We start from the raw sequence: 12010 nt of genomic DNA on the forward strand, positions 1-12010 counted from the left end.
ACTATTCCTCCCACTGATACCAATGATGAAGCACTATTCCTGCCACTAACACTAATGCTGGGACACTATTCCTCCCACTGACACCAATGAGATACTATATCTCCCACTCACACCAATGATGAAGCACTATTCCTGACACTAATGCTGGGACACTATTCCTCCCACTGACACCAATGATGGAGCACTATCCCTGCCACTGACACCAACTAGGAAAAAATTATTCCCAACATAGAGGCACAAATTCTTCCACTGACACCACCAATGAGACAATATTCTTCTATCAACACCAATGGGGCACTATTCCTTCCACTGACACCAGTGATAGGGTTGCAATCCTCCCACGAACACCAATGATAGTGCACTAGTCCTTCTAATGATACCAACAATGGAGTACTACTTCTCCCACTGATATCAACAAGGGGCCCTTTTCCTCCCACTGATGCCAACAATGGGACAATTATACAGTTTGTGGGCACCATTTATTCATTCCTTCTACTGAAACAACAATGAAATACTGTTCCTCCCACTAACACCAACAATGGGGCAATATTCCTCCTATTGATACCTATGATGGGACAGTGTCTCTTCTACTGACACCAATGATGGAGCAATAGTCCTTCCACTGACATTGATGAGGGAGCAACATTCCTTCCACTGACACAACAGTGGAGCATTTTCCTGCTTCCACTGACCACAAACACTGTCATATTTTTTAACTCTTAATGACCTCCAACCCTGGAGCATTTTATATTCTGCAATGCTCTGCTGAGCCAGGGGAATTGTTTGATCTAACTGGTGCTAGGGCATTGTCTACTCCCACTAACCACAGTGTGACCCTGTGAAAGTCTAAAGAGCATTAAACCGGCCTTTTGTTTGGAACATTTGGGGACCCCTGATTTTATGTGCATGGATTGTCATTTAATCTCTTAATGCATGCAGACAAATCTGTTCATTACATATGCAGGCATCACTGGATGCTTAGCAATGCTGCACAATTGTTATGCCTTGGTGATCCTTGTAACTTAATGCAAGTAAACTTGACAGGGTCTGTATAATTATTAATATACAGGATTTATATAGCGCCAACAGTTTGCGCAGTGCTATACAAAATGAAGGTAGACATTACAGGTACAATACAGTTTGGTACAAGAGGAATCAGAGGGCCCTGCTCGTTAGAGCGAAGAACAATAGACTCCCTGCAGTCTCTAATGACACGAAATACCCATAATACTGCATAAGGGATCTCAGTAGCAACAGTTTTTACTTTTGGCAAGGCATGCTTTGTTTGTGATAATAATATTGGTTTAACATTTTGCTTTGAAGTTGGGATTTCAATAGTGAGTCCACTTTAAGTACAAACATGCATTTAAGGTAAATGAAAGACCTTCTCAAACTCTGATTTTTTGGCTCTTTAAAATTGCATGGGATTATGGACAGTTTTTATATTCCTGGGTACAATTGCTGCTGCAATTATTGTGATTATGCCTTTATTGTTTAGCTCCAGCTGACAAAGTTGGTAAGTATAATAAGTGTCTGCTTCTCTCCTGGATATAGTCTGCTCATATGCAAGTATAGAAATGCCAAATCTGTGTACTTTTTTTTTTGTAAAATATGACATAATTTGAGGGCCTAGATAATTTTTCTGCTTCAGCAACAGTACATTTGAAGGGGCATATATATACATATATATCACACACATATATATCACACACATATATATCACACACACACACACACACACACACACACACACACACACACACACACACACACACACACACACACACACACACACACACACACACACACACACACACACACACACACACACACACACACACACACACACACACACACACACACACACACACACACACACACACACACACACACACACACACACACACACACACACCAGTGAGTGTGACTTTCTCCAAACATTCACTGCTGGTGATTCAATTCCTGTCATTTAAAACAGGATGATTCACCTGAAGTGAATATTTGTAAATGTCGGATTCACTGCTTTATAAACATGCTGTACTTTCTTAGGCCTCATGCACACAGGATGTTTTAAAAATGCTCCTCCTCTTTACAGCAGAATTTTGGCAGAAAAAATGCCTGATGCTTGTCAAAATGTCTAATGCTCTTACAAGCATTTAGGCGCATTTACAAGCGTCGAGCATTTGGCAATTAATTCATTTCATTGGCCAGAATAAAAATTTATTGTGGCAACCCAATTTAATTAAATGCGCCTAGCATTGACACACAATTAGGTGCGTTTACACGTGTCAAGCGTTTTTTTTTCTGCCAAAACGCTGCTGCTCCTAGATGCAATGGCCCTGATTTTTTTATCCTGCTGGTAAACGCTAATGCTATTGCAAGTTTTCGAAAGCCTATGTGTGCATGGACACATAGGATAACATGGAGGGACGTTTGGAAGCAGTAAAAAAAAAAAAAAATGCCCGATACTCCTGAAAGTGGCTGTAAAAATGCCCTGTGTGCATGAGGCCTTAGTATACGCTGGACTTAGCATTAAGACAGCTGGCAGTGCGAACAGTGAGAACAGATGGCAGATAGTTTTTAGATGACATTAATTACACTGCATGTACTGTATTTATTCAGACTAGTGCTGGGATCTGTATATTCAAAGGTCCTTCTTTTTTTACATATCTATGACAATCGCTAACAGAAGCTATGGTGACCAAGAGAAAATATTACCCTTACCTGGTATCAGACAGTGCACACTTGTCATAATGAGCCAACCGTTATAAAAACTGGCCAAACTATATTAATAATAAACAAAACAGTACACAAAGCTGTATGCTAAAAAGGGTGCCTAAAGATTTATCCAGTGTTCAGATTTTTAGAATACAATGCACAAATGGGTGTCTCTTTTTTACATAGGCAGTTTGGTCTATTACAATGTCTTTGTATAGGTGTTCATTTTGAAGACAATTACAATTTGAAATGTAGAGGTCTATAAATAGAATGCTCATATTTTTACATCTTTATTCACTTTTACTGGCTCTTCTTAGAATTTAGAGGTGGTATTGGTTCTCTTTTTACTGACAGTACATTGTAAGAACATTCTCCTGGTTTCCTCTGACCAGTAGGACAGGTGGTCTTAGGTCTTGGGACAGTGTTTCCAACCAGGCCATGTGCAGCGAACTGGGACATTTCCCCTTCCTGGCAATGGGCATTGTTCTGAAAAACAAAAATTGTTTGTAAATAATACAGACTAGAAAACTAATGTCACTATCTTCCATGGGCTAAGGAACATCAATGCATGTACATTTACGCACAGATCCAATTACAGCCACCTGTCCAGATGCAAATGCTAATTTTAAAATATATGTGAACCCAGAATCACACTGGACTGTCCCACATGGGAGAAAAATATATTTGAAATATATTTTAAAAATATACTTCCCAAATATATTGCCATACATTTGAAATGCTACAATTTTGGCCATATTCTATATATATACACATATATATATATATACACATATATATATATATATATATATATATATATATACACACATATATATACAAATATATACAAATACACATATATATATACATATACATATATATATACATATACACACACTTTTTTAAATTAATTATTTATTTAAAATACATTTCAGATATACTGTATGTCTTTAAAAATACAAATCTACAATTTTGGAAAGCATTTACAAATATAGGAGAAAATATATGTTAAAATGACTTTTTGATATGTTAAAAAAAATTTGAAGAATATATTTAAAAAATATATATATTTTTTAAATGTATTCTTCAGATTTTTTTTACATATAAAAGTAATTTTAACATATATGTTTACATATATGTAAATGCATTCCAAAAATGTAGATTTGCATTTTTAAAGACATACAGTATATTTGAAATGTATTTTTAAAAATATTTATCATATATTTAGTAATAAAAATGCATTTCAACATGCAGTGTATATATATGTACAGTGTGTGTGTGTGTGTATATATGTATATATATATATATATATATATATATATATATACTCATAGTATGAGTAAGGTCTTCTTTGACTAAAACGCGTTAGTGTTGCTTGCATTCTGGAACTGTTTTTACTCTGCATCTGAATAAAACTTTCTACAATTCATCTTCACCTTGTTGCTGATCCTATATGATTTGATCTATCAAAATCATACCTGCATATAGAAATAAAGAAAGCATCTAATGCACACCATCAACTTTATGTATACAATGAAATCTGTCATAACTTTGCACTACTCACTGATATGTAGTGCATGTCAGCCTTACCAGATCATAATTCTAATGTTATTTTTACAATCTACTAATAGATCATCTTTATCAAAAATCTGTCATGAGGGAAGGTGAAAATCTTGACTGAGCCGCCTCCTGGCCAAATTCCACTTGTACACTGTGCAAACAGTGCAGCGATACAGGTCACATAGGTACTTTCATCTAATCAATCTCTTCATTAAACTTGTCAGCACTGAAGGAAAGGAAAGCATGAGACCTGTTCCCACATAGGTTACTTTAATGTTTGTAGGTGGTCAACAAGAAAGGGGGATGTTTACAATATAGGAAGATACATCATCAGAAGTGCTGTATGAGAAGACTGGCACAGCTAGGGTGCCAGTGCACAATTATTATTATTATTATACAGTGTTTCTATAGCACCAAAATGTTTGCTCAGCGCTGTACATTATAGTGGGGGACAGTACATGAGACAATACAGTAACAATACAATGCAATACACGAGGGGTTCGAGGGCCCTGCTCTTTTGAGCTTACAATCTAGGAGGGAGGGGATAGTGGTACAGGAGGAAGTGGCTGTGGGGGATGGAATGGTAGGAGGAGTGGAGGAGATCGGCTGTTAGGTGAGGGTGGGGTAGGATTCCCTGAAGAGATGGGTTTTCAGGGTAAGCCTAAAAGTGAGGAGGGTAGGTGACAGTCTGATGGATTGGGGTAGTGCGTTCCAGAGGATGGGGGAAGTCCTGGAGAAGTCCTGAAGTTGGGTGTGGGAGGAGGAGACCAGGGAGCTAGAAAATAGAAGGTCTTGTGAGGAGCGAGTACAGGTTGGGTGGTATTTGGGTATCAGGTCGGTGAGGTAGTTTGGGGCAGTGTTATGAATAGCTTTGTACGTCATTGTTAGTAGTTTGAATTTAATGCGTTGGGCAATCGGAAGCCAATGGAGGAATGACAGAGGGGGGTGGCAATGACTGCTGAGTCCTGGCTCTAAGTCATCCCATCACCCTGCCCACCACTCTATTGCTATTGGATGCAATTCTGCTGTCCGCACTTGGCTTGGGGGAGGATATTTGCCTGGGTCCTGCACCACTGCAAAACTCTGCCCACCACATGAAGTGCTGGCTGCGGCTCTCCTCTGAATCCTCTCCAGTCAGTCCAGACTCCAGGTATTTGTTTCCCTCTTGTGTCCTCCTCAGGGCCAGGCTAGCTTACCACTGCTGTGTGCTGCTGCCGCTGGGGAATTTCATTCAGAGTCTAAGAGATTGTGTGGAAAGAAACTGGCAAAGTTGGTGATTGAGGCTGGGCAGCTGGGCTGAGTCTTCCACTGCTATTACATTAGGCCCTGGCCCCTGGGCCTGTTCATATCTAGCAATGCAGTGCAATGCTGGAAAAACGCAGCACACATGACGTGTTTGTGTTCCATTCATTTTTAGTGGCATAAAAATGTGGTGTGGTTTTGTTGAGATTGTTAAGTGAATTATCACACAACAAACACTCCAAAAGCCCACCGCGTTTTGAGATGCCACTAAAATGAACTGAACACAAACATGTCACGTGTGTTACGTTTTGCCAATGCAAGCATTGCAATGTGATTTGGAATCGTGGGCAGAATCACAGAAATTCCACACAGCACACAACCCCAAATTGCGAGTAGTGAACAGGACCTTAATGACAGTGACTGAGGCTGGGCCGAGTCTTCCAGTGCTGATGCGTTAGGTCCTGGGCCAGTTGACGACATCTAGCGATTTGAGATCATGGGTGGAATCGCTGTGATTCTGCCTGTGATTCCAAATCGCACTGCAATGCTGGCAAAACCAAGCACACGACTTGTTTGTTTCATTCATTTTTAGTGGCACCAAAATGTAGTGTGGTTTTGTTGTGATTGTTAAGCGATTTAATCGCAACACTCCAAAACCGTGCCACTAAAAATGAATGGAGCACGTCATGTGTGCGATGTTTTGCCAGCATTGCAGAGCGATTTGGAGTTGTGGGGAGAATCACGGCGATTCCACCCACAATTCTAAATCGCTAGATGTGAACCCCCCCAGAACAAAAAATGATCTACGGCCCTGTCCGGAGTACCTTAAAGATGCACATTGTCCTTCTCAGATACTTGAGTGTCTTATTGTAGAGTTGTTTTATACTCACATGACAATAAGAGCAGCATCTCGAGAATAATCCAACAGCACTTCATTCAGTCTGATCTGTCTCAAAGACTAGAGAGAAAGAAAAAGAGAATGTAACAAATTATCAGGGATTATACTGCACCATATAGGTATGTGTCTGAAAGGCGTATCAGTAAACAATACTTAATAACAGATACATTCTGGAGACATGGTAACAGAGGCGGACTGATCATTTGGAAATTCGGGCACTGCCCGAGGGCCCGGGTCAGTAGGGGGCCCCATGAGATGCCCCTGGTACCTTTTTCATAGGCTTTTTTTAGTTTGGGCAAGGACACAGGGGCCCCGTGATCCCCTATTGCCCGAGGGCCCCATGAGTTGTCAGTCCGCCCCTGCATGGTAATCATTAACATGTTTCTGGCACATCTGAATTTTTCACTCCTCCACCTATTATAAACCAGCTTGGATGTTCTTTTATCTTTACTTTCTCCTAAAGTGCACAGAAACAATTGAGTACTGACGTGATACTTTTTTTATTTGCACTAACATACAATTTTGAGGACAAGCTTTCGGGGTATGTCCCCTTCTTCAAGGTCCAAGCAGTAGTATTATTACAAAGTTTTCCTAAAGTGCACAAAGCATCTTGACATGTGGGTTACCTAAGGGCCAGCTAGGTTTCCCTCTTACTGTGACACATTCAGAAATTGTTGGTGGCATTTTAATATCCTAGTTAGGAGTCATTCTAGCCAATATGAAAAGGTTAAAAAAGTGAACTGTGGAAATGGTGCCCAAAAAGGCAAACAGAGTGCAAAGAACTCATTTGCAGGGCTTTGGTTCCTTGTACTAGAACCTCCAGCAAGGAGAACAGTGAGCAACACACTAGTGCCATCACCAAATCTCCTGAGATTAGCAGTCAGAGGGAACAGTGCCTTAGATCTCACACTGTATATATATATAGCTACAAGATGTTAGGCATTCTCATATCAGGAAGTGCTCTGCTTTTTTTTTATTTAGGAAAAATTCCAAATAAAGGAGTACATTTTTCAGTGTATTGCTCACACACAATTAACAATTTAAAATGTTTATTTTTTTTACTTCAGATCCACTTTATGCCTCATTATACAACTATTTTGCTTTCATTCAGACCTTTGCTCTGTTCTTCTTAATTTCTTCATCTGAGATCTTCCAAGGGCAATCACGCCTCATCTCATTTACTAGAAGTTCTTCTTTAAAGCCATCATTCAGCATGTAAGGAGCAATCAGATCTTCAAAACGCTTCACACTATTAGTAAGAACACAACATTAATGTAAAGTGTAGATATTTCATTCTTCGCCACCATACTCTAAAATACATATAATAACACCAGTCAGCTCTCTGAATTATATATATGCATAGCTTAAGTTGGATGACCGTTCCTTCTCAGAGTCTGCCCCGACTCCTGCCTAATTGACTTGCTAGTAAAGATCACCCAAGTGATGATACGGCTGTAGGTACCAACTCCGTCTTTCTAGCAGTTCTGAAAGTGGGCACTCCTGCTTATAGTCTGAGTTCAGTTCTTTAAATGTATCTGAACCATAGATGTAAAAATCCCTAACATTTCATTTAAGTTGCATTTGTTCCAGTTTATGTATTTGTTTTCATTCTTTCCTTTTATTTTCCTTCTTCCAACCTGTTGATCCTGTTAGTCATAGCTGCTATAGCGACTGCCTGTATATGGGTGACAACCCATATACAGCATTGTACAAGCAGCTTGCTAAATAGGGGCAGTGTTGTCACACTCAGAATGCCACAGTGACACTGTAGTAGCTACGGACGAGACCAGCAGGAAGAAATGCTGCCCACTTCACAGGCACAATTTACATTGGCAGCACAGGAAGCATGGGACATGGTCAGCAGGCATAGCACTATGATTAAAGTGGTTCTAAGGGCTCAAGGTTTTTACCTTCATGCATTCACCCCCCAGCCCCCCTCATACTCACCTAAGCCCCCTCTCAATCCAGCAATGTGCACTGGAGTCTCTGTTATCCCGGGGCTCCCTCTTCTCATTGGCTGAGACAGAAGCGGGAGTCAATGGCTTCCACTGCTGTCAATCACAGACAGTGAACCAATGAGAAGAGAGAGTAGGCGGGGCCGAGCTGAGGCTCCATCTGTGAATGGACACACGGAGCAGCTGGTTCCCCCATAGCAAGCTGCTTGCTGTGGGGGCACCCGACAGGAGGGAGGGGCCAGGAGAGCCTACGGGGGACCTGAGAAGAGGATCTAGGCTGCTCTGTGCAAAACCACTGCACACAGCAGGTAAGTATAGACATAATTGTTATTTCTTCTTTAAAAAAAATAATCCTTTAGAATCACTTTAAAGCGGAGCTCCACCCAAAAGGGGAAGTTCCGCTTTAAGCCTTTGTACCCCGCTCCCCATTTAGGATTGGCACCTTTGGGGAGCAGAGGAGGGGTTCCCCCTCTCCGTAGTCTTCTGGGACACAAGACAGGTCCCAGAAGACTACGGGGCCATTCACAAAGCGCAGCGCTTCTCGTGCATGCGTAGTGGGCACCCGAATGTGAATCTGCAAGCTGTCACAGCCGGGTGCCCACACTGAAGATGCCAGCGCCAGGGAGAAAAGACAGCTGGTGAAACCAGCCATGGTGAGGACACCGCTGGACTGAGGGACAAGTAAGTGACTGTGTTTTAAAAGTCAGCAGCTACAGTTTTTGTAGTTGCTGACTGTGTTTTTTTTTTTCAGCTGGAACTCCTCTTTAAGTTGTCTTTTTAATAGTTATGAAAAAACAGATGCTTATATTGGATTTATGAGCATCCATCTTCTAGCTTTGGTATTGATGTTTCAGATATACTTGAAGTATAAAAAGATTTTATTCAGAAATGTAGTGTTACAGAAGAATGGGAGGGAAAAAACAGACATTCAAATTATAATAATCCAGTTCCTAATAAGTTTTTGCTGCAATTGACCAATTTAAAAGGAAATCTCTTTAAGTGGGAATACTTGGCAAGGATAAATATAACTACAGGTATATTTAAATTGTGTTTCAAGTGACTGTAGATTGTTCTTTTTATAACTTTACTGCTCTGGATGTTTTTAGTGACATACGACCTAAATCCCAAGGGAATATGACTCCTAATTCTGAGTTCATCAGCATTGACCCTGTATTTATTTATTTCAGGTACTTATATAGCGCTGTCAATTTACACAGCGCTTTACATATATATATTGAACATTCACATCAGTCCCTAACCCTCAAGGGGCGTACAGTCTAAGGTACAATATATACAGATTGTTCTTACTGCTCTGGCCGAGGCTTCTGGTTGATATCTGGCAGAACATGCACTTCATGGAATATAATTCTGAATTTACTGAGCAGCGCAATCATCCTGCAATACAAGAGATCATAGGTTAGGACAATATGTATTTTAAAGTTGTAACCTTTATATACATATTCTGTTCACTGTTGTGTATATATTAAATGTGGTATTACCAATAATAATATGGAATACATAAATATCTTACGCTTTGCGCTCTTCATCCAGTCTATTGATCTGTCCTCCTACAAATACTCGGATTTTAACATTTGCCCATCTTTTCTTGCGACTCAGTAGATAGGGGATAAGCAGAGTTAGACCTGACAAATAAATGAAACTGTCATGTGACTTCAGTCATTGCCTTTGATAAATTTTACTGAAAGCTGCAACTGAACATAAGGACTGTAAAGTAATAATATTTCATTTGTTAAATATATTTATATAGAAATATATTTTACTAGTAACCAGGTGCGGACTCACCATTTGGAAACTCGGGCACTGCCCGATGGACCGGGGTCAGTAGGGGACCCCATGAGATGCCCCTGGTACCTATTTCATAGGCTTTTTTGAGTTTGGGTAAGGACACAGGGGCCCCATGATCCCCTATTGCCCGGGGGCCCCATCAGTTGTCAGTCCGCCCCTGCTAGGAACCCCAATGATTAGCAAACAGTACTTTAAAAAATGCTTTCATTTAAGGAAGTCCTGCGTTTCAACAGAGGGTGCCACAAAAGAAAGGTCTGTCAATGTATCATCTACATAAAGCGCCATACAGAGTACTCTGTGTTGTCACTGCAAAGGTCCTGTTTGTCCAGACATATGAATTCCCATGCAAAAACATTGTTATTTTACCGTGTTCATTTTATTACCCTTTATATACAGCATAAGAGAATCGCATTCACCTTGCTGTATGAATAGTTGTATAACTAGTTGCATGAAGATTTGCTATAATTAGCAATTTTTTCATGGGTACCTGCTCATCACCATATGCACACATCCTCTACTTTCTGTTCAAACAAATGTTAAAGTTGAACACCAGATGAACTGCTAAACACACCTGATTTTTCTTAAAAAAATTTTTAAAAGTGTATATAAAGCCCAAATCTTTATTTATTTATTTTGGTTTTAAGAAAAATATGTATGTTGCATCTTCTGTTCTTTCATTATAGGAAATATATAGCGCTCTTTAAAGGATATGTTCAGCTTTTGCAACATGTTACATGTTACACCCATATTCAGGATTTAACATGTAACATGTTATGATCAGACCGGCCCTCGCTCCCCCGCTTTGACAGATAGTGGATTATCTTCTTCTCCCTCGGTAGCTGTCAAATTTTTCAAAAATATGGCCGTGTGGGGCTCTGGTCACCCACCACATCACTCATTCACAGTCCTTTTGTGAATGAATGAACTACAAGTCCCTTGGTGGCTGTCGGCTTGTAGACCTCAATGAACTACCACGGCACTGTAGAGCACCATGGTAGTTCATTCATTCTTCCTGTGAGTATATCTGCTTGCTCATACATACCGTAGGGGCAGGCAGATATACTAACAGATCTGCAGGAGACCTGCATGGCACCAGCAATCTGCTGACTCTGCTGATCACTGGTGCAATGCTTTACAGGCTCCTGCAGACAAAAGTAATAAATGCACATTTTTTTACCTGCAAAAAAATGTGCATTTATTATTTTTTACTGAAAGGTGAACTTATGCTTTAAACTGCTTTTTGCAAATACACCTTCTATACATGTGCTTGATTTTCATTTGGAATTCTTCATCAGTTTAAAGGTTATTGGATGTTAAAAAATGATCTGAATGGACAATGTACTGCATACATGATTTAAATGTACCTTAACTGTCAGGTGTATGTACAGTAAGTAAAGCTGTTATATTTTTAGCAAATCTGCATGATTGTAGCTGTCCTAATAGGTTTAAAAAAAAAAAAAAAACTCAAGTGAAGCTGTCATAAAATGTCAAGCCATCTAAAAGTGATGTTTCAGTTTAAAATGGACCGATTCATTTGCCAGCTTTTATATCTTAATGCACATGTGTCAAACAAAGGCTTGCGGGCCGAATCCTTGCATCTCTCCAGCAGCTGCAGCACCCCCCTCATCTCCGCCCCCACCTTATCTCAGCATTCAGCAGCAGAGAGTAGGACAGAACTCCTCTGCCAGAATCTGTGCTTCTCCATGCAGCCGCAGAGAAGCTTGTCTCTCCCCTCCCCCTGATTCAGAAGTCGCCAGAAGTCTTCCTACATATCCTTTGCCTGTCTGTGAAGCTGCAGCACCCCCACATCTCTCCCTAACCTGGTCTCAGC

At 40.3% G+C, this 12010-nt stretch overlaps 1 protein-coding gene across 1 annotated transcript in view; it reads right to left on the bottom strand.

Moving 5' to 3' along the window:
• Positions 1-2819: 2819 nt before the first annotated feature.
• Positions 2820-12010, bottom strand: part of SLC12A3 (solute carrier family 12 member 3) — a 72348-nt gene continuing 63157 nt past the window's right edge. Inside the window, exons 22-26 of the mRNA XM_089689774.1 lie at positions 9905-10016; positions 9682-9768; positions 7532-7667; positions 6411-6478; positions 2820-3204 (exon numbers count right to left, since the gene is read on the bottom strand). Of these exons, the coding sequence (XP_089545900.1) occupies positions 3063-3204; positions 6411-6478; positions 7532-7667; positions 9682-9768; positions 9905-10016 (545 nt within the window). The 3' untranslated portion in view covers positions 2820-3062. The remainder of the gene's footprint in view (positions 3205-6410; positions 6479-7531; positions 7668-9681; positions 9769-9904; positions 10017-12010) is intronic.

The sequence above is a fragment of the Staurois parvus genome, unplaced genomic scaffold (genome assembly GCF_062004578.1).
Source record: "Staurois parvus isolate SC_StPar_1 unplaced genomic scaffold, SC_StPar_1.0 ptg000498l, whole genome shotgun sequence".
NCBI lineage: Eukaryota > Metazoa > Chordata > Amphibia > Anura > Ranidae > Staurois > Staurois parvus.